At 34.3% G+C, this 24,710-nt stretch overlaps 1 protein-coding gene across 4 annotated transcripts; it reads left to right on the forward strand.

The window, feature by feature from the left end:
- Positions 1-5,634: 5,634 nt before the first annotated feature.
- LOC123551083 (baculoviral IAP repeat-containing protein 3-like) lies at positions 5,635-23,540 on the forward strand. 4 transcript variants are annotated; one of them, XM_045339765.2, is made up of 6 exons: positions 5,635-5,705; positions 16,159-16,381; positions 16,970-17,163; positions 18,049-18,166; positions 18,384-18,506; positions 20,719-23,540. In XM_045339765.2, the coding sequence occupies exons 2-6, from the start codon at positions 16,183-16,185 to the stop codon at positions 20,943-20,945; spliced, it is 861 nt and encodes a 286-aa protein (XP_045195700.2). In that variant the 5' UTR covers positions 5,635-5,705; positions 16,159-16,182; the 3' UTR covers positions 20,946-23,540. The 4 variants fall into 4 exon arrangements, with proteins under 4 accessions (XP_045195700.2, XP_045195701.2, XP_045195699.2 ...); XM_045339766.2 differs by lacking the exon at positions 5,635-5,705 and adding an exon at positions 9,675-9,766; XM_045339764.2 differs by lacking the exon at positions 5,635-5,705 and adding an exon at positions 9,755-9,894.
- The last annotated feature ends 1,170 nt before the right edge of the window (positions 23,541-24,710 follow it).

Here is a 24,710-nt window from a genome sequence, read left to right on the forward strand (position 1 = left end):
AATCATGAATACTTTTCTTTCAGTTGAAATATTATCTAGATTAAAGATTTTTAATTTTCTCTATGCTTTTTGTTACCAGTCATAGTAAAGGCCTGTTGTCATCTCGAAGTTTGGTTTGTCTTTAACTCATACGTTTTTGATCATATTTTGACCACGTCAATGGTAAGATAAAACTTTGATACTTAAGGTAGCGCATCCGTATTACAATTGGCAAATTCTTCTTGCGTGTTCGGCTACTTTATATCTGAAGGATGCCGAATTGCTTAACAATAATACGTAATAACACGGAAATTGCCGAGTATTATTTCGGGTCCGCTACCTTAAATAAAATATTTGATAAACTAGGTAATTAACCAAATTTGAATCAGCATTGTATTAACAAAGCTACATTTTAATCAGTGCAGACACTAAACAAAATATACTATTTTAGAATACTTTATTAAACATTAGGCTATTTTTACAACTACAGTTTCACAACAGCATGAAATCATAGTTCGGTTGAAGAATATACTTAAACTAGTTATGCGTGTAATCAAGAAAAAAAATAAATAAGTAAACTAAAGAAGTAGATTTATGCATCTAACTTTTTACATTAACACACGTACACATGTGCAATATATATTGTCGACTCAAGAACAATGATGGATTTTAGTTGTATTGAACATTTTGTACGTCTGTTTTGTAACGGTGGCCAATCAACGTGTCATTTCCTGTATCAACGGGAAGTGACTTGACCTAAAGGACAGCTGACTCCGCCCGTGTCTCGTGAAATCATCGTGAAAGACAAGCATTTTCCCGGAGCAGCGGTACAATTCAAACTTAATATACTCCAACGTGTGAGGAAACTGGCCCATGGTGTCAGATAATGACTTGGTTTTAAAAAGCGTATGCTGATGTGAAGTGTAATTTAGTGGAATGAGATAAAATTGTTACGTGTTGACTATTTTGCACTAAAACCATGACGGCATGCTCAATATTTTTACAACAAATAAATGATATACTGTTTTGTGTATAAAGAATAAAATATTAAACGCAGTGATATCACCTATATTTTTTCAATTGATTGGGATTAATGAGTAACCACAAAGGGCTTAATTACTGGAAGGTATTATAGTTTCCCCATTACGTCTAATCATAATGTTGCATCAGTAGAATATTAAATAATTCGGACCAACATTTCAATTTTCAGTTAAGCGGATTAACTTTTTAAGCTTCTTTGACTTTCAGACGTATTAACCAAGTATTTGCCTTATCTTTGGAGACTTTTGGATTTTTAGCAGATTTTAAGTTGTACTGTTTTAAGTCCGTTTCTTAATTGACACAGGCAAAACAAATCAATTCCTTTTGTTTTTATTTTCACAAGCTGAGTATCAGATTTGACAATTGAAAAAGACTGATGTTCCACTCATTACATTGTAATTTGGGCTGATTTATTGCATCTCATTCAGTAAGCAAAGAAATCGTTATTAGCGTTGTATAGCGTACGGTGGCGATTATGAAAGAAAAAAGAAGAAGAAAATTCCGCCAAACTGATTTACTTTTCTGTCTGGTCAACTTGCCTTGGAAAAGTGATAGTCATCTCAAGTTGAACGCAGTCAGCGTTTGGTAACACTTATCCTAGGGGTTTACCCCTAGTGTGCATGTGTATGCGTGCGTGTGTCTATGTGACGTTATTTGATGACGTCACCTATATATCGGAGGATTTTTCCAGAAGACGTTAACGTTGTAGTTGGGAGAAGTGCAAGATATAGGAAACGGTAGTGGTTGTCAAGCGTGTCATGTCTAAAGCACCCATACACGGTTCTTCTATAATTTCTCAGTTTGAACTTATGGTTTCATAGCCAGACGGTATACCATTGGATCACTGCGTCAGCTCCTTTTTCCAAGGTCAATGATATCGTTTTATACCATAAATCAGTATGAATTTTGTAATCTGATCGGCTCAAAACTCGACCACACAGATCCAACAAAAAAACTATTGACTCTAGAAATATGAAGAAATCGTAGACCTACAGACTGAACGTGAAACTTATACATATTAAATATCCGTTATAAAGCCGAAAAACGTTTACCACGGAACGCGCAAAAGTGAAAAAGGTGTGTTAACAGCATACGAGCGCTGGAATTGTCCTGTTAATACGCTATACTATCCTGTTACAAAAATTCACGGTCTTTATCCATATCGGATCCCTCTCTGTAAAAAATTAGAAAACGGATCCCTCTCTGTTCGCGCACAGGACACTCTGTGCTAAACAATGAACTCCAACGTCTGTCAGCTCGGAAAATCATTTTTTTTTTTTGTCAAAAATACATTTTTGCGCATAAATACATATGGCACACAGAATGACATAGCTACATAACATTGTTTTTATTGTTACATTTGTTTTATAAGTTGCCACGAGTCCAAACGAAGATGGAATATAGCCGGAGCTACTTGCTTGGATGAACATCGTGCGGTATTTATGAAACTTATATACGACTTTCCTTGAATATGGCAAATAACTAGTACCTTAGATCCTATAGTATTTGAAAGTACACAATACGTGGATATCTTCATCATATTTCTTTAACAGCGCTCTACTTTCGATTTCATAAATCTCAATCGGCACAATTTTACCTCACAGGACCCTTCTTGACTCTACTCACGGTACGGGAACCCTCTCGGACACATTCATTTTTCTATCGGCATAGGTGCCCTCTCAATTTATCTTTAATGTTAGAGCCATGAAATGGTGTTTGTATTTAAAAGCAAAACAATAATTATAGGTTATTAGCTATGCACAAGTTTTGCAGCGGAAATAGGTAGTACGACATTAGGAGCACAATATTCCTCCGCTAAGCGCATATTTACCGATGCAAAGATGATAACCTTTTTTATTACATACGCATACAATGTAATGTAACTGCACTATAATTTTTATCGATAGTCTGAATAAGATTGGCAATACTGAACTAAATAAAAAGAAATTAATGCCACGACACACATTCACTTACGCCACGCATCCGATATGAAAGTCAGGCGTCAGTGACTTGTGTGTCCGGGCGGGCGGGGGTTTGTTATGATAAGTACAGATGTGTCGCTGAACCTTTTCAGACCAGTTATGCATGAATGGTTCCTCCTTGTATCAAATCCAATTATACAAATTCGCTTTTTATTAACTCGAAATTTCGAGCTAGTAATTCGAAATTCGAGTTACTGTCTTGCCCTTTTATCAGCAAACTTTGAATGTCCGTCAGTCAAAAGCCAAAAATGTAATAGACGACTTTGGACTCATTAAAGTGGAATCATCTATATACACATCCATATATTGTACCGAAAATGTAGGGACTTGAACATATCTACAATACATCAATGTTTGACCTACTATAGCTTCTTTAAGCTACTCCAGATTTCAAAATATATCCAGGATATATACCCTTATTTACATGTATAATATATTCATGTGTTAGGGGCTCGAACTAGGTCGAAACCCTGCCAGACATGGTCAAAATAGAGAAATAGTCTTTGAAAGTTTGAATACTTCTCCGTCACCTTCTATGACCTCTCCTCAAAATCAAGGTCTGTCAAGGTACCCAGTCTTGGTTAGACTCATAATTACACTTTCATTCAGGTATGTCTATATGACATTGACATATGGGCTCAAACTAGGTCGGAAACCTTTAAGACTTAAGCATGGTTTTGGCACCTGAGGTCTTCCTCCAACATAAAAACTGAAAAGTCGCCTGTGTCGGTCCGACGTTACACCCAACAAAATCAATAAATAAAGAAACATGTTTAAATAGAGATATTTTCAATAAGTAAACGCTGCCATATGACCCTGTAGGGCTACCCAATGACTATACAAGGTACCTAATCTTGGCCAGGACCAGACAAGTAACTTGAAATTTCGGCTTAGTAACACCTGGCACTAATGCTCTTCTTCAAGTCGCCATATGACCTATCAAAAAAAAAAAAAAAAAAAAAAAAAAAAAAAAAATTAATGCTCTTCCGTAGGTATCAGTAAATTTGAATAAAATAAATTTAAATATGAATGTTTTGTGAAATTACTGATTTATTTTCAATTTAAAAGCATATTAAGGGAAGTAGAAACACCATGATCTATACCCTTAGAAACAGATGTTGTTTTCAATAAGAATACTATTTCAAAATTCTAACACTGAAGTTAAATTGAGGGTGCCGGTGCCGAAAGAAAATTTTGTCGAATAGGGTTTCCGTGCCGGGTGCAGAGATTCAAGAGGGATCCTGTGAGGCAAAATTGCACCGGCTGACGAGGGATCCCGTGCATCAACGAAACCGAAAGTAGGGCGTTTTAAGGAAACATAATGAAAATATCAACATAAAGTGTGTTTCCAAGTAAGATGGGATCAATGACTTCACATCTAAGGTACTAGATATTTGCTCTATTTAAGAAAAGTCGTATTTCAGTTTCATAAACATCGTACGATGTTCACCCAAGCCTATATTACATCTTCGTTTGGACTTGTGTGAACTGATAAAACAAATGTAACGATAAAAAATGGTATATAGCTACGTTCATTCCTTGTGCCATATGTTTTTATGCACAAAAATGTGTTTAGGACGAAAAATTTGATTTTCCGAGCTGACTGACGTTGGAGTTCATTGTTTAGCACAGGGAGTGTCTTGTGCGCGAACAGAGAGGGATTTGTTTTCTCATTTTCCACAGAGAGGGATCCTATATGGGTATATACCGTGAAACTCTGATACGACTAAAACTTCACCGTTGTTTTAGATATACAGGACGGTGCCGAACTTGATTTGTCTTTAATTAACAGGGAAAAGAAGGAAGTTTTCTTATCTTTTCAGCGAAAACTGCTTATTTGTGATAAAAAGAATGCTGCATTTGTGTCTTCCTACATTGAAAAAATAGACTGCTTTAATGTCACTTCATTATTAAATTCAACTCGTATGCAATGAATTCTATCGCACAGTACACATAATTAGGAGAAACTGTTTTCCAGGTCTCAAAATTTCAATCTATTCTATTTGATATTAAGGGAGATTACCAGGCTAGCATAGATATAGTTTAGGGTAGTATCTACTCTACCTTGAACTGTATTCAGAACACATACCTTAAATCGTGCAAATTCTCATGAAATTATCTGTGTGAACTGCATGGTATTTTTAAAATAATGATGCCATCAAGGCAAGAGATGCATTCCGTAAAAGTCGCCAGAGCGGTTATATTTCTGTTCAGCACGATATTTACGGTGTGTTAGATGTACTGTTTCGGACTGAGTAATGTTGGTTGCAATTCTGCCACTTTTATAGTCGGTATTGTTTAATCACCCTTTAGATATTGTATTCGCTTATTAATTTTGTTTTATGACAGTTTCGGTGATATTATATAGACTTCATAAGCTCGACTCTAATTAAACTTTGTTTTTATCTACGGATGTCTGTTCAGTATTTTTAACATGTGTAATGTGGAATTTTGCTGAACCCAGAGGCTCTAGAGGGTGTGGACGGTAGCATGCATTTCCACTACCGTCAATGAACACTCTCAATCAAACAGATCGCAACATTTTCCCCATTTGTCGTCAATTAATGATATGTGGCACTTTAAAATACGCTTCAAGCGTGTACTTGACCCTCACTATCAACGGATATGGTATGTGGTTTCCCGTAAAAGGTATTTTTAGATTTGTTGAAATTGGATACATACACAAACATTTTGATAATGCAGGTAATGTTTTCTATTGTTTTAATTATTCAACAAAACGCAAATTGTTTAGTTTAAAACGTTGCTAAATACAGTTGAACTACCAGATGTAAGTTGAAAGTCTTTGTTCAAAGTATATGAAATATTTTATCAACAAACTTGGAATATGTTAATTTTCAAATTTGCTTCCTTGTGTTAAATAAGGAATATTAAGTTGTAGTATAGCTTGAATAACGAGAAATTACAGATATAACCAAATAAGTTGACCTTTTCATTTTTAATGATTTGTTTTCCTTATTCATAGTGCAAAAATATAGGCCAGCTTGATGCCAAAACTCTATATTTAGAAGTACATGTACTAGTAGAAAGGTTTCCCATTAATCCAATATTTACAAGATGCACTACCTAATAAATATTGTATCGTCTGGGTCTGGGTTGCCGAGGGATTAAGATCACTTCTTTGGGTTTGGAGGTAGAAATTTTCATGTGAGAAAGCCAGTGTTGGTTATCTGAATGCCTGTTGTTCTACCCAGGTGCCCGACCATGCCTGAGGCAGAAGGGGCATAAATGATCTTCCTCCACTATAAAATGCTGGTAGTCGCCATATAACCTCAGTATTATTACATACTCGTTTCTATTCCCCGTTACGTTACACCGGTACCGGAAACGTCAATATTGTAGGGATAAAGCATGTTTTTTCGTGTTATAGGTTAGAGACCACCAATTGTTTTCCCATAGACTCACATTGTAACATTATGGCGTGTACAGCCTTCCATACATCGAAACATGTATATCTAATTACAAGTTTTTCAAGAACTATCTTAGTTCTACCAAAATATCGGAAGAAAAACATATGAATAGTGATACTTTATTTAAGTAATTTTCGTGTGAATGAGATGACCCCCAGTTTACATCATTGACGTGGGGGGAGAAATTCATTTGATACAACTTTTTTTCATCACACATAAAATGTAGCAAATTTTGTCAAAATGTATAATAAAATACTGTAAATGTAGTGAAAAAATATCAATTTTGAAAAAATAATCACTTCCTGGGTTTGTTTACATGACTGACCAATCAGAACGCACAGACGTTACCTTATTCCCAGGTATACACTTACCTCATTCCCAGTAAGTTCCCTGTACTTTTTTGAATTGGTGGTCTCTGACCTATAACGTCTGCAGAATCCCGAGGGGTTGGTTGGTGCCCGAGCCCGTAGAGCGAGATTACCAACGTATCCCGAGGGATTCTGCAGATGTTATAACACGAAATGAACATGCGCTAACGCTGTTCTAGCATAAAACGCAGAACAAATACTAATAAATGAATACAGCCTACCCCAACGTCATTAAATTTCAATGACATGCGCGGGAATATCTGAGCTGTTTTAACGTTGACGTCATTTCGTTTTGAATTATCCGTTTGGGGACCGAATGACGTTTACGCCTTGCCACGGAACTCGCATATATAAAAAGGTGTAAGAACAGCACGTGAGCGTGAGAATCTCTCTGTTAACACACGTTTTCTCTCCTGTTAAAACACCCCAGAAATGTGACAATAACAGCAGTTTTATGCTAGAATTTCCATTCATATATTGACGCCTGAATTTCATATCGGATGCGTGATAAAATTCAGGGTATGTCGTTGCACTTTATTTTCTATGTAGTTCAGTATGGTCAATCCTATTCGATATTGAACATATTTATGGTACTTACATAATATTTATACGTGTAGATGCGTATGTAATAAAAGGTTATTATCTTTGCATCGGGAAATATGCACGCGTTCTTCGGCGGAAAAATATTGTGCTCCTAAAGTCGCGCAAAATTTCCACTGAGGAACTCGTGCAATATTTCCCGATACAAAGCTAATAACCTATAATAATTGTGTCGATGTGGCATTAAACCAAGCGGAAAATCTGTCTAGTATCGTGCACTGGAAATGTATATTTCAGTCAGTTTTCATTAAAGTCCTGTAAGGTTTTAGATTTTTTTAAAGTTAAAACCAGATAAACAGATGCTGTGCATATAAGATTGAATGGTTAGAAAAACACTTCTTTCATTACTCATGAACTTATAAAGTTAGATCCATTAAGGGAGTTAATAAAAAGTGATTTCGACAGAACTTTTAACCGTGTTTTTAACCGCTATTCGAACCTGTGTGGCATATTACTGAAATAGGATTTAACAAGGAATTAACACGTTTTAGTGTCACAAAAACATTTTGCAACTACACGATAAACAACGGCGTTATGTGCCTTTAAACATTTGACCAAGCTCAGTTACATTTATTCACTAAACAACAGATAGATGTTAGAATTGAATAAAATTATTTCTAAAATGTGGGTTTTCCGCCCGAGATAAAGGTGAAAACTTGATAAGCCTACTTGGCATATGAGATAAAAGCAAAATATATACAGTTTATAAACAATACAGTTTTAAAAGATTATAAATATATTCCTTTCTCAATTTTGGTTGCACATCAAAGACAGTTTGACAAACGATTCTTAAGATATATATATATATATATATTGTTTTTGTTCCGGTTAAGATTTGTAAAGATTACAAGAGTACAAGTTTGTTTTATTTTAACTAAGACACATGTAGAAAAACAACAAATAGACAATTTATCGTGACATATGTTCAAGTAATATTAACATGAAACGAATTTATTTCTAATGTCTACGTTATTTCGAGTCATTTTCTATTTTATTAACACTTCATGCGTATATTACCGAATATACTACACAAAATTTCCTGGGGGTGGGGAGAGGTACTGTTAAGGTCGCACCGACACAATTATATGTCATTTGGCGACATTCCAGCTTTGAAGGTCGAGGAAGACCACAGGTGTCCCTCCGTGCATTATTTCATCACAGGCGGATACCTGGATAGAAGCTCCGATCTTCCGTTAGAAGGCTGGATGGCATGAAGAATTTAACGCATAGAGCGAGGCTCGAACCCACATTGGTGAGGGGCAAGTGATTCAAAATCGGTGACCTTTAACCGATATCATATGCATATAATATCATAAGCATTTTGAACAAAATTACATGATTTTTTTATCATGCATGTCTTCACTTTCATTAATAAACACTAATAAAAGATGATAAACATTCATCCCGTTTAACCCCTAAAAAATCATTACAGTACTTAATTTTTGATTTTACTGTTTTGTACATGTAATTTTCTGTGCAACACATTTTAAGAAAACAATGTCATAATCAGACGCTTGCAAACTTCCATGATCGAAGGCTTGTCATGATAACAATCTGATCAAGTTAGATCACAACCCATCCAAAGTAATAGAGAGGTTTACTACCCTGCGTGTGAGATCGCCTCTGCATTTAATAATCTTTCAATTTCACATGCAGGATGGTGATAATGTTATAGCAATAATGCGAATGAGCTGTGATACGTGTTCTATTGCCTTTGTGTGAGCGGTTCAAATGAAGCTGTGTGGAGATGGGGATGGGAATGGTGGATGCATGCACTTTTTTCAAAAGTAGTTTCTTGTTGTTTTTTTTTCTCAGCTAGACCGTTACAAGAAACAATAGCTCCGTTGTCTTGCATTGCTTTATCACTGCAAACTGGTGCAATGTTGCATTTTGAATTAGGACTAATCCTCCAGATGAGGATTGTCGAAAATCTAGTTTTAATAAGATTATTGCAAAAGTACTTCATGTACAACAGCAAAATTTACGTAAAGTGTAAAAAATATTATTTAGAAGTTTTCATAATAAATTAATTAAATAGTATTTCTAATTTATATGAAAGTTGTTTCGATCGATTATTTGGATTTTTGTCCATAAATATATACTATGAATAAATGTATAAACTGTTACATCACCTTGCCTTTAAAGCGATCAAAAATCATAAACTAGTAATCACTTTCTCAGAATTTCATAAGATCATTGTGTATATAAGGTGGTTATTTCCCTTTAATTGAATTTTAACTGTACGCAAAATGTATTAAACGAACTACTTATGTCTATTTTATCATTATATTTATCAGCTGACATACACACAATAGTGCATAAACTACTGTGTTATAGATTACAACGCCAACCTTACGTATAGGCATATGTAAGTTTATCTAAAGTTAACTTAGTTATTCAAGCAAACATAACTAAAACCTATAAATATATGTTGTTGTTTTTATGAACATACTGGACAATTTGGATAGATTAAATGTTCACAAGTTCTTAAAAAAGGTAAGCAAAGTGATTTTGGTATCAGCTGATCAGTCTGTTATTTTTAAACAGTTTAGTCAGCGTAAGTACGTATAAATTATTCACTTACACCCGGAACATTATTACAACATATCGATGGCTTAGCGCAATACTGTTCCAACTGGATTGGAAAAATATAAATTAACATGTTGACATAAAATGCCTTAGGAAATTATTATCGGCAAAACAAATTAAAATATGGGCTGATATTGCATTCTGTTTTTCATTGCACTACAAGAATAACTTGAGTTAGACAATTTTCACGTTGTATATTTGCTGTTCAGAAGTAAGAAAACTGCAGTTAGACTTCATCTCAGTATTGTTATATTTTCTGGTCCTTCAGGATCATTGGTTTCAACTCATTTAGATTTGAAGATTGAAGACTGATTAAGCCGGTGCTAGGGGCGTGGGCAGTGTTGCATTTTCCATTACTGCTCATGAACAGACTCAATCAAACCGAGTCTGCAATTTTCACTGTTTGGATTGTTCTCGGTGCTTCCGATGGATCTACTTTTCAGATTATATTCTATTACACTGAAAAGAAACATTTTAGTAATTATAGATAATTAATAGATGTATTTTAAGACAGATGAAGATAAACAGTTTTCTGTCTTGCCCATCCTAAAACATTTTAGACAAAAAACAACTAGTTTTCAACTGGCCATTTTTATTGCAGCTATTTTTCAAGTGGCAAAACTGTGATATCCCTTCAGACAAAGAATAAAGAAAGTAATTGTAACAATCCAGAAAAAAACAGGGAATATGTTGATAGATTACCTCAGAAATACTGAAATAGTGAAAATGGGCATCTCAGACTCTGTCCACTTGAAATAGGCACCGCAGTAAACCTGGAAACCTCAGTACAACTAAAACAGGGAAATAGGCACCTAGGTACAACTGAAATAGGGTGAAATGCACCTCTGTATAACTGGAATAGGGAAAATAGGTACCTCAGTACAAATAACATAGGGAAAAAAGCCACCTTTGTACAACTGAAATAGAGTAAAAATGTATTGGGGAAAATAGGCATCTCATTACAACTGAAATAGGGGATATAGGTACCTCAGTAAAACTAAAATAGGGGAAATGTGTGTTGCACATTTAATATACAGACGAAGACCCAAATATCATTACTGTATTTCAGAGTAGGTAACAGAATATTTCGACTTGTATGAACATATATATCCTACAATACTAGTAGTTCACTTCCAATCCTTGGACATGGAATTCCATAACAGCAATAAAACCTAATAACATATAAAACTAAATTTGCAAATTTAGCAAATTGTTCATAGCTACTTAAAACCATTAGGAAAAATGGAGCTGTCACCGCTTCTGTGGTGCAAAATGTTAATTATATGAGAAAAATATGCAACCAGACAGAAGCTTTAACTTGTGGCCTTGGAATACTGTTCCTATGCTCTACAGACTGAGCTACAAGGCTGTTTACCAATGTTCTTCCAGATTTACATTACATGTTTCTCAACTACATTGAAATTCTTCCTCAAATTTCACTCTGAATTTATTACAGGTGTTGTAACCAAGTCGGAGTCATGTTTGATACCATATGTTACAGGGTCAGATAAATATGCAGAAGGTTTTGGACCCAGACCCGGGTTTTTGAATGCTGACCAAAGTACTTGGCCTCCTGCACATGTTTTTTGTTTTTTGCAGATTATTTAAACTTTTAGGAATGGGTTGTTAAGGCATGCAAAAATAGTGTAAAAACGAATTGTAAAAACATGCCTTAGCTGAAATTATTTAGGATCATTTGTAGATACTGGTAATTCTGACAAACTGCATATCGGAGTTATGGTTCTTGGGCTACATAGTCATGTAATTATGATAAACAAGTGTGCCAAGTTTCAAAGCTGTAGCTCTTATATATATTACAGATTGTGAAAGACAAGTGGACCCAAACAAAATATTTTACAAAGAAACTAAATTTTCTAAGTAATAAAGGGTCATAATTTTGACAAAATGCATATCAGAGTTATAGTTCTTGGCCTAGCTACTAAGGCACCTAATGATGTCAAACAAAGTTTCATAGCTTTATCTCTTATGGTATTTAAGAAAAGGTGGACCTATACAAAAACTTTAAGCAACGCCTACGCCAGTAATCAAGTGACGAGCCAAAAATGGCACTGCATCATAGCAGTAGTCTTGATAATGCTGTGCCTCAAGTTACATTATATTTTGCATAATTCTTTTTAACGACTGTTTATACCTGTAATAATACGTCCAATTTTTTTTGCTAGGAAGAAAATCATCGTGCAGCTAAATGTTTACAAATCACAATCTTGATCTAATGTAATAAATAAGTCTGTTAGTTTAGTTTATACTAATTTGTTTTAGCTCGATTGTGATGAAAGCTTCAAGCTTATTGGAACCACTCTCGAGTCCGCTTCCTGGAAAAACCAGTACTGGTGTCATATGAGAAGTCATGGTCGTGACCCCAGTGGGGTTCGAACCCATGACCCCTGGAAGTCTGTTAGGAGATACTTTGAAAACAATAATGCAGCGAATCAAAATAGTTTTGATTTAATTGAAACAGTCAAACGTACATGCCAGGAATAATATTCTTAGCAATATTAGCTATTTCAACAATGGAATCAAAGTAATACATCACTACATTCTCCATGAAATCCATTTATTGGAAATATTTGTTAAAAAGTAAATGTTACTCAATTATTTACTACAAACTCAAATTTTGCTATAGCACAAAACAAATTGCACATCATGTTTTAATTTGGAATAACAAATCATAACAAGGATAAACAGTGTCGGTTTGAATTTCCAGCTTTAGTAGCGTAAAAAACTACACAAAAAACTTATGGGATCTTCTTCTATCACATCATATCTGTTCGTTTTTGACACTTTCATGCCTCAAGGAATCGATAAATTGGCAGTGGACTCACGTCTGCCATTAGGCCAAGCTTCTGTAAAGTTTTATTAGAGTGTTAAAAAGAAATCTTAGATAGACTTGGCAGAAACTTTGCCTTGTACACAAGTATTAGAAGTTTTGGTTGTAATTCTTGATCAAGATGATCGAGTTTCTTTGCTCTTATTACATAACTTACAGCAGCACTATAAAGTTGGGCATTGTGCTCACTGCTACAAGTAGACACCGTCGTTTATATGACTGAAAAATTGTTGAAAAAGACGTTAAACCCGAACACACGCGCGCGCACACACACACACACACACACACACACAACTTACGTATGCAATACATAACTGGTAAGAAATTACAACATTTCAATTCATTGATAGATTCAACTAAAACATATTGATAAAGTCAAACAATTTTATCAGTGCAATATAAGTCCAACTCAAGTTAGACTTGTCTTAAAACAAGTTTTTCAATGAAATATTAGTTCAACTCAAGTTAGACTTCTATAGCAGTGATGACCAACATTCTGAGATTTACCTTTATATTTCTTTGGGGTAAAAGTGGTTCAAAAGGATATATTCCCTATTTTTGCCACAGACTGTGTAGGCGACTAGATAAAATAGCACATACTTTAGGGGTGTTGTTCAGTCTGATGCATAACTTGAATGGCTAAGTCTAATATTCGGAGCCTCCACGGCCGAGTTGTTAAGGTCAACGACTTCGAATCACTTGCCCCTCATCGAGGCCTTGAATTCTTATTATATGAGGAAGCCATCCAGGTGGTTTACGGAAGGACTGTGGTTCTACCCAGGTGCCCGCCTGCTCATGATGAAATAATGCACGGAGGGGCACCTGGGGTCTTCCTCTACAATCAAAGCTGGAAAGTTGCCATATGATCTATAACTGTGTCGTTGTTACGTTAAACCAAAAATAAAGTCCGATATTCGAAAGGAATCAAGGACACAATAGTTGTTTACGTCTTTATAAGCTAAACTATTACTGTGGATTTTAAATACTTGACTTGCTCTATATAGTTTCAGCGAAAAATGTTTAACTAGTGTTGACTCGTATTTTAATGATTTAAACTTGTTAACTTTCTTGTTACATGAATGAATACCTGGTGTCTGCTACTAAAAATAGTACTGTTTGATATAAATCTACATGCAGTCATTTGCGCATTCCTTATATAATCAATAATCTAGTCACAAAAAGAAAACGTTAATAAAGGGCGCATGTGTTTAAAAATAAATCAAAGTAAAAAGTTTAATACTGTGAATAAGTGATTATAATTGTTTTCCCTAAAAATAAAAGGTAAGCAAAAATGGTTTTGAAATGTTTTATCTGACCACATGTATTATTAGTACGTTTAAATGAACTTCGCGTATTGGTTCATGAAGGGTTATATTTATATTTGGGGAGACAAAGGTTGTTAACATACAATCTTTAAACATGAATACAATAGTCCATAACATGCTGTTTAAAAATGAAGTCTAATAAATTCGTTCACATTTTAGCAAATTCATAATTACATTATACAATTTTTACATTTGACACCCACGTTTTCAAGTATATATATATATCACGAAATGATATGAAAAACAAGTGGGTTTTATATGTAAACAATGAAGATAATGCTGTTTTGATAACAGTAACATACTTGTATTTTAATCAGATTTAAATTAAACTAATGATTTACATAATTTATGTAATTTATGTCTAAACACGTGACTGATTTAAGTTCTTTACTTCTCTGTTGGGTTTAACGTCGCACCGAGACAAATATAGGTCATATGACAATTTTCCAGCTTTGATGGTGGAGAAAGACTCAAGTTGCTCCTCCGTGCATTATTTCGTTACGGGCGAGCACCCGGGTAGAACCACCGACCATACGTAAGCCAGCTGGATAAAGTTCTTTTCTTACTATACGTGTTAACTCAGGAACTGCGACCTCGGTGGTGAAGTATTATACACATTAGTTCAGGCGGGTCCTTTGTCGGCCAGAGTACGGGCTTGTTACATGGTGGACTGAGGTTTGCTAATGTTAATTTAAACGTTGGTCTGTAGAATTTTTCTAAATTTCCATCTCAGTGACATCCATCACTAAATAATATTTTTTATCTAAAGGATGTTCACAACGACTGGTTTGTGGTATCTTCTTTGCTTCACCAGCATCAAGATCAATGACTTAAAGTGAGCTTGTTCAAATTAATAAATAGAGACCGATTTGTTTAAAGATAAGATGATAGCCTATGGTCAGTAATTGACCATTGTTGTGTTGGAGAAACAATATTGTGCAATTACAATTTTCGAGAAAGATTTCAATGCTCCATCATCAGAATTATTTCTTGAACTGAAATGGATGACATTTCCTGACAGAATAAAATACAAAAAAAGCTATCTTAATATATAAATCAATAAATATGCAATCGCCTGACTATCTTACTTCAAAATTTAACCACAGCGAAACAGCGGATCGTGAACTGAGATCAAATCAAAACAATGAACTAAAGGTACCAAAACCAAGAATAGAAAAAAAAATCCATAAATCTTTGAGCTACTCTTGACTTACAATCTGGAATAACATTCCCAATCATATACGATCATCTAATACTCTTGCAAAATTCAAACAATCCTATCGTCAGTGGCACTTTTCTCAACCAAAATTTCTATCAGAAAATACTGCCTACCAAATTCTTTAAGTTCCTAGATGTACAGACTTTTAATGTAAGTCAGAATATTTTTGTTTGTTTATACAATCCCCTCTCATGTATATAATTTTGTTGTAATTGTAGGTATGAGTTATATCATAACGGTTCCTGTCATGTTTGGTAAATTTTTCTCTCATTATTGTAAATATAATTAGGTTTATTGTACTTGTACATATTTATACAGTGGACCATATTGTAAATTGGCTCTGCCAAATATGTAATCCACTACAAATAAAGTCATTACTTACTTACTTACTTACTTACTAACAACATGCGGAAGGTGAGATGTATCTTGTATGAAGGCAACCGGACAAGTGATTTCATATTGATATGCCATCAGTATAACATTACATTTCTATGTCAGGCATACCAAATGCTACATTATCCCTTCGAATTACCGGTAGGAAGAGGTGTTTAAAATTTTCTATATGGGCTTCTTGGAAAAAAGATTTTTAATTTTTTCTAGGTAGTTTGTCTATTGAATAATAGCTGCGCAGAATTCACGATAAGTGGGTGAAACTTACCAAACGATTTTTCTCACTAAGTGTCGTAGAATTTAAAGAAAAATGATTGAATTTGGACTATATCCATTTATAGATATGAATTATTCACAATGTTTATTTATGTTATTGTTTTTGTTTACAGCTCATGCTATAAAGTATATCTATAATGTCTGAATGCAGTGATGTTAAAGTCACGCCACAGAATGCCGTACGCCCACCACCAATAGCGCTTGGAATCAACGTTGAGAAACCTAAGTTCCCTCAATATGCCTTGGTTCCCAAACGTTTTGAATCTTTCAAAGAATGGCCAGAACACATACCAGTAGACAAAGAGGCCCTGGTAGAAGCTGGATTAGTGTACACAGGTATAGTATACATACACTTTTCATAAATGCTTTACCGCTTAGATGACTCGTCACACTGCATTTATCAATATGTATATTGTTAATCGGTGTATTATGAAAATTAAAGTAACTGTGATGTTTACTTGGCAATAATCAGCTGCAATGATTGATAATATTACTCGATTGAATAGGCTCTTAATGTTTCATTTTGCAATTTTCATAAGTTCATGAAGTTGCATGTAGTAGAGTTTCAATACATGTTTTATACGTTTAAAACATTCAATCATAGGGCTCGAATGAACGACTTAAGTACACTTAGTCTTAGAAAAGACGATTTCTTAGGCTTTGGTTTGCATTTCATGTTTTATAGTGCACAGACACGTGGGGCCAGGATCCTCACCAAAACATCCATTCCACTTTCCTCGGCCCCTGTGTTACAAAAAAGCATTTTTTGTGTCTGTGATATAGTATTGTAATTTGTCTTATTAACAAATCTAAACTACAAACTGAGTGTTTTTATTTCAGAAATCTGCACAAAAAGTGGCAGATTTTTTATTTGCTTTCGTTTAGTTAATTTCGAATCAGTTTCTATTGATACTCTCGCTGTAGGTGTTGGAGACAGTGTGAGGTGTTTTTTCTGTGGTGGAGGTTTGAGGAACTGGGAATGTGGCGATGTACCCATGGAAGAGCACGCCAAGTGGTATCCGAAGTGTCCTCATATACTACTTGTTAAGGGCCAAGAATATGTTGATAAGCTAATTCGTGGTGAAAAGCCGGACGCGGAAGAAGTTGATAATACTAAGGTAATTATGTATCCCAATATAGGGGGAAATGTATTGATTTGGGCCTGCCTGTTAGTATGTCTGTCCATCTGTCACAAATATTTCTTCTCAGAAACTATATGTAAGATTCCAACAAAACATTGTGTGAAGGCTAGATTTGCACAATGTCATTATTTCCTTGTTAAATTGTTAACTTTAAGAAACTTATCCGAAAAAAAGCCTGTAAGGGTTCTTAAAGCCGTTTAACTTCTGGCCAGACGATGATATATGCTGCTTTGGGCCAAGAGTTGTCTAACTTAATAGAGTGATTGTTTGGGTTGTTTGTTGTCTCGTATCGTATTGCTATACAGGTCAGTTAGTAAAAGATGCAGGGAACAGTGCCCTTGAAAGTGAAAGGTATAGCAGATATTTGTCTACCGTCTTCAAGCTCATAGTCCAGGTCACATTGACTTTGAAACTGCAAATGAGTTCCAGTCTTATAAAATTTATGCTACTGATCAATATTGTAGATTTGTTCCACTAAATTATTTTTGTTTGACTTTGATATGCCAGTTACAATAAATTTATCTTCGAAGATATTTACGGTTCCCTATGGGGCTCCCTTTAGTCACTGAAACAACCATAATACCAGCGAAATAGAAGGTTGTTTTCTTTCTGTTAAATATCAAATCTTTTTCTCACGGAGAATGCCTATTATATTTTCACTTCAGCTAATGCATACGGTTTTCATTCGATAAATTCGTTTTCTGTCTTTCATCAAAACAATGAAATAACCTTCAGTTTTTCATAATAATGTCGGTATAATCTGAGCTCGTCGGCACATGCAACTTCCTTTCTTTGACGAAATATTCAATTTCATGAAAAATAGCGGATGCAAAATGAGTAGTATTTGCATATTCATTGCAGAAGTCTTCAGCGTCAGAGACTAACCTTTTGGGTAGTGTTGCTGCAAGGAGTTGTATTGAAATGGGTTTCGCGGAAGAATTGGTTAAAGAAGCAATCAACATCTTTATTGAGAAACAGGGTAAGAGATAGATGCCTTTTTTGGTATTCAAGCATGTTTGCGCTTGAAGAGTAAAACAACATATTTTACAGAAATTTAAACATAAATTGAATTAATTTTACGAGCACTCGATTTCGATAAAGGAAAATCGTGTTTGTGTACATCATTTACTAAATGATGATCAGCAAAACATCATTAATTTTCTCTTTATATATCAATATTCTTCCTCTTCTTACAGGCAATACTGATTTCAAAGGAGCAGACCTTTGCGAAATTCTGTTTGACCTCGAAGAAAGTCAAGATGTGACAGTTCTCACTGATAAATTAGAGGACTGCGTCGTAGATGATAATGACAAAATAGGTAAGGAGAAATTGCAACTGAAATATTTCTTGATCAATTTTACCAATTAATCTTTCTTTTTACCTAACAAAAACACATTTTCATATTGAAAGAAGTGGAGAATGTATAAACAACATGATTCTTTTCAATAGTCTAAGACCCTTTACCCATTCCCTGGTTACATGCTGAGTTATCTGCACACTGTGAACCAAAACGCGACGCAGACTGCTGGGTTGTCACATTAATATATCCAAAGAAGTATAAAATATATTTTTATTACAATTTAATATATCGTGATAATCGTTCGTTCTTATAAGACATCTGACAAAATTATTTTTTTTACGACCGTTCTTCACATATTTCCTGTTGGTTGGTTGCATAATGTAAACTTCATTTCTATACATATTCATAATTACTCTTGTTACGATACAAGTAAAAGACTAAAGCTCGCACTGAGTTGCAAATGCATGTACATACAATGACAAGATCTAGTTTAATAAATTGGATGAAAAGACATCCTGCGCTCTTGATCTGTTACGTTTTTTGGTTTTATGAACATAATGATTTAATTAATTCGGCTTTAATGCTCGAATATGATAAAGGTCTTGACAGCATGTGGGACAGTCTTTGATTGACATCAGCTTGGCTTTCTGATTCCTCATACCAGTTTGCTAGTATTTTATTTAAAGCAGGAAAATGTCTTCAATTTGTAACATAGTGGCCTGCACCTGTCAAAGCTTCTTTATAACACAACACGATTATGACATTTCGAACATTTTTATTTCTTACGGAGAGCAATGCACAGTTACTTATAAATGTTTAGTCGAATTCAAAGCTATAATCAATGTTCAGTTAGCCTTTTAAAACAGTTCTTTTAGCAACTCTATAAACACAAGTTATTAATTATAAATGTACTTCAGCCTAGCTTTTAACAATGACAAGTGAGATTTAGCGGGAGCGGGACGACCATGTCCCTTGCCCGTCAGCTGGGTTGCCCCCGATCTTAGAGTATATTAAGTTTATATGGGATTATACAGGAAAACACAGCAGACACATTATCTAACTTCCTGACCACTTAAGGATGCGTAGAAAAGAATTCACTGATGTGTACAAGTTCAACAAGCCTTAAGGTACTGAAGCTTTGACAAGTTTTGACTGACTGACTGTTATTCATGAAATTGAAAGTTTTGAATAATTTTTAAATCCTAAATCTCTGAAAGAAATATCCAAATTAAAATACAGAATACAAAGAGTCTTGTTATTACACTACAAAATGTATGCTTCTTTTTTAAAGAACTTTCATTTGTAAGTAAATATATTTAACTGAACAGTAAAAGCCAATAAACCTAAGCGACTGAGCGAATCTAGGCAATACTCTAGCTGAAGAACACTTGAGATATTATCGTAAAAATCTCAAGTTAATTAAAAAAAAAAGTTTAGATTGGCGAGAAACACAAAAGCACGCATTTACATTGTTGTAAATAAAAGTCACACAATTTCCCACATTATGCCGGCTTAAGTATCATGATGAGGTGAGAATAAGCACAATGTCATATTGTTCTTACTTGCAGCATAAGAAATCTTGAATATGCTATTTATGATTCCGAGGTCTTTGCATTTATTTAACGATGATATTTCAACTTTTAACTCTGACATTGTTAAAATCAAGATCTCGTAATGCAGTACCAAAAAAATCGAGAATTACTAAAACAATAGAATTTACTATGAAATTTTGCATAAACAAAATAAATGAGACAGAATATAATTTATGTATCGCAAACGAATAAAAAATATAACGACAAATGCGTTGCACAAAGATGCTATATATAAATAACTATTATTGATAAACACTAATTTTTTAGCTACTAAAAAGACCATGAAGGGCGGAAAATAAATCATCGTTAGATATAATGAAATTATTATTTCTTGGTTATATTTTACTTGTATTTATTTTTTCTGTAGGAGTGGTAAATCATTTTGTCAAACAATCCCCTATCTTCATTATCAATTAGTTTCGGCCCGGCAGTCTTCGCATTCAGGATTTGGTGACAAATCTCTAGAATGCTAAATTCGCCGAATGTAAAACAGTCCATTCGCTGGCTCTTCTTGGTGTTTTATATGTCTTATAGACATAGCATTGTAGTAAAATGATAAATGTATAAACTGCATTATTCTTTTTAGTTTCCTCTTTTATATGTCTTATAGACATGATGATTTAGTTTTATCATTTCAGAGCCTCTTGAGACGCTTCTTGAAGAAAACCACAGACTTAAAGAGAACCAGTTGTGCAAGATATGTCTGGATAGCCGCGCGGATGTGATTTTTCTTCCATGTGGTCATAGGGTTTGTTGTCCACAGTGTGCTCCAGCTCTCACAAAATGTCCAGTTTGCAGGCAAACTGTGAACGGACAAATCAAGGCGTTCTTTGCAACCACATTTAGTAGTAGTCAAGAGAATTGAGACATATGGTCAGCTACTTTCTGGTGGTAGAAGAGGACGGTTAATATTTTTCTCCTACTAACTCGTAGAAATTGCAAGCCAAGACTTATTTGAAGAAGCTTTGATTACTACAAATACACATTTTGTTGTGTAAATGTGTGTGTTATGCGTGTTTGATGCTACAGATGTTCTAAATATCACGCATACTCAGAACCCACAAGAAGGTTGATTAGAACAGAACTAAACTTTTGAAAGATCAAAAATTCGATTAACTTTCATTCTATAAAAATTGTTATTTGATTTCATTGGTTGCTGTCTAGAATAAGGTACATGTGTGTGTTTCTCAACGATTGTGTTTGTTATTGGTTCAATTTCATTTTAAAGGAAACAGTGAAAATTATCTTTTAGATATCATTGTTACTGCAGGTCCTTTTTCGTCGTGATGTTACGCAGATCTGGTGCATATTTAAATTTTGAATTAATGTTCGTATAGTAGGTGAGTATAATTTATACCTCTAACTTAACAGATTCAAGAGGTACTCATACTAAAAGACAAAAAAAGAGGATTGACGATTTTCGTAGAATGCTCTTTGTTTCTACCTAAGTTACACATTAAATCAAAGACACATCTCCAGTAGTAAATACTGTTCAGTAATAAAATGCATTGAATAAAAAATGTCGAGTATTCTCGCTTCGTCAAAGCAATATGATCCCTGTTTGGATTGCCTCCCTTACATTAGCTCTGAATTTGCACTGGACTTTATATGGCTTAAATTAGGAGTACATTAAAAAAAAACTTCCATAATCATTTGAATGTCAGACAACAAACCCTTTTGCGTTCGTGTTTGTACCAGCGGAGGTTTATTTATGTTGTGAAGGAAGACTATTTAGCAACCATTCTTTGTTTTACCTCCCACCAGATTCTATCACCTTTCATTGGTTGAGTAGTGTCACGTGGTTGCCCTCTATATTTCTATAGAGGGATAGTGGGTGACCCTACATGTGAACTGCAATTCAAAATGGCGGAAAATTGCATTTGTTTATTCTTTAATTATGATTTAAAGTTTCATTTTTAGGTTGACTATTCAGTGAATGAGGGAGCTATCCTATTTGCCCGGGAGAAGTAATAAAGTTGTCGATAAAACAAATCAGTTATTGGGTTTGTTACTGACCCCAAAATTTAATGATGTAATGCACAAGTACAATGTAAAACATTTGTTACTAAAGGCATTCTTTCCACCTCGGCAGGGACGGGCCAAGTGATGTGAATCTTTAATTAAAACTCAATTAAGATCAAAAAGAAGTATGCAGCTGACGCATGGTGGTACATTTACTCATAAAACTAAAAGCTAACTTTAGTTTACTCTGACTCTCGCGCATCATAATAACAATAATAAACAATATTAATTATCTGACTTACACGGTGAATGAAATCTTCATTTATTCCTTAGTTTTTGTTATACTTTTCTTGCAGAAATGAAAATGTAAAAATGTTTTATCAAATAGTTATTGTTAAAAATCATTTTAAAAGAAGTGTTATATAATTCAACTTGGAAAATGTGTGTTTATTTCAGCGAAGAACTTTTTCTTTTCCGTACAAAGCAGTTCATGACATTTCTTCATTACGCATATATTTTCAGTATAGTATCAGTTTGATATGAGGTATTTCTTTTATCAAAACAATTTGAGCAACATATTCATACAGTTATTTATACAATGTTAAATATCATTAAATTTGGAAAATATGATTGTTTATGAGGAAAATTCATATATGCGAAGAGATTGGATGTTCATATCTCGCAAAATTATATTTTCCTTTATCTGGCATTTTTTTTTCTTTTTTCTGTATATAATTTAAAATAGTAGTAATTTCTTTATACAGGGTAAAAAAGTTAACATATATGATTTGAAAAATATAGCCTCTGAGTTCTTTTTGTGAGAAATTTCCAAATGCGAAAAGGAGTTTATCCGGCGGAGGAACCTATATGACTTGAAAAATATAGGCCTCTGGGTTCTTTTTGTGAGAAATTTCCAAATGGGAAAAGAAGTTTTTCGGAGGAAGTAGGAAAAAACACTTAACGTAAAATTTTATTGTGTAACTATAAAGTATTACGTGTATGATTTCACACTACGGTATTGTAATGTTTTATCTTAATGCGAGTCATTTTTGATGAGACAACTGCTCATGCAAAATGAAGATTTTCTTACCATGTGTTTAAAGATTTTTCCTTTAACATCGACATTTATTTTTCTTAGCTTAAAATATGTGATTATACACATTTGCACCGGTAAAACGATATATAATTTTGTCGCATGTCTATACCAGTAAGGTTATGGTTATTCTAGGTATAAAGATTTGCAATTCTAATGTTGTAATTTTAGAATGTACTATATGTAGAAAACTGAATGTTTTGGTATGGTTATGGTTATTCTATGTTAAAATATTTGCAATTCTAATGGTATAATATTAGAATTTACTATATGTAGAAAATTGGATGTTTGGTATGATTTTGGTTATTCTATGTATAAATATTTGCTACTTTCATTTTGTAATAATATTTAGAATGTTTTATATGTAGAAAACATATGACTGTGTTTATTATACGTTTATAATTTGCTGTTCTTATGTTGTAATATTTTACCTATATCGAACGGTCCATAAAAATAATGAGCACATATAGCAGAAAGCAACAGTCACATGCTGAAAAACAGTGAGTTATCATCCGAACCTTTAATACGATTGTAAACAACAGTAACCCACAATGAAAATAAGCTGAATGGGTTGTGCGCATCACTGCTGTCCCCACCTATCATTAATGGCTGAACAAATGATACGCACTTAACCTGTACTTATTTTACGTCAATGCTAATAAGTAAGTTCAAACACATTTTCAGAAAAAAGCTGAACACCTGAAACGGAAATATCTGCTTAATTTGAAGTGAAATTTTATTCCAGGGCCTTCCGTGCAAGTAAATCCTACAAGTTTTTAACAAAGTTTGTTTTAATTTTCCATGTCTGCAATTCAACAATCAATAGATCAGACGTCGCGAACTGTTCAAGCAAACCCCAAAATGACGTTTGTATTCTCGTGAACGCCGCCATCTTGTTAATCTTGGAATGGAGGTCACTTCATTTTACAACGCAAGTTTATGGGCAAAAAACATAAAAATTTGAGTTTTAACTTCATTTTACATTTTTCTTTAAAAAAAAGGCCGAAACTTTATGTAACTGTGTAACAAAGTCACTGTTTATATGTCACATTAATTACGTCATCGCCTTACATCATTGCGGTGGGTTAGAAGAGATAAGCACGCAAGTCAGGCAAATATTTAGTGAATGTCGTCAAAGATATAAATAACAATTCTTGATACCGTGTTAAAATCGAAATAGTATATGGCAAACAGTAATTTTCTCTTGAATGAATTCTTTGTTTATCGCATCTAAACTGCAACAATGATTTTGTTAAACGACATATGAGCCGTGCCATGAGAAAACCAACATAGTGGCTTTGCGACTAGCATGGATCCAGACCAGCCTGCGCATCCGCGCAGTCTGGTCAGGATCCATGCTGTTCGCTTTCAAAGCCTATTGCAATTAGAGACACTGTTAGTGAACAGCATGGATCCTGACCAGACTGCGCGGATGCGCAGGCTGGTCCGGTTCCATGCTGGTCACAAAGCCACTACGTTGGTTTTCTCGTGGCGGGGCTCATATCACTGTTTGGATATATCATTAATTTTCTTCAACAACACTTATAGGCCTACTATGCCTACGTGACGAAACTG

The sequence above is a fragment of the Mercenaria mercenaria genome, chromosome 4 (genome assembly GCF_021730395.1).
Source record: "Mercenaria mercenaria strain notata chromosome 4, MADL_Memer_1, whole genome shotgun sequence".
Lineage (NCBI taxonomy): Eukaryota > Metazoa > Mollusca > Bivalvia > Venerida > Veneridae > Mercenaria > Mercenaria mercenaria.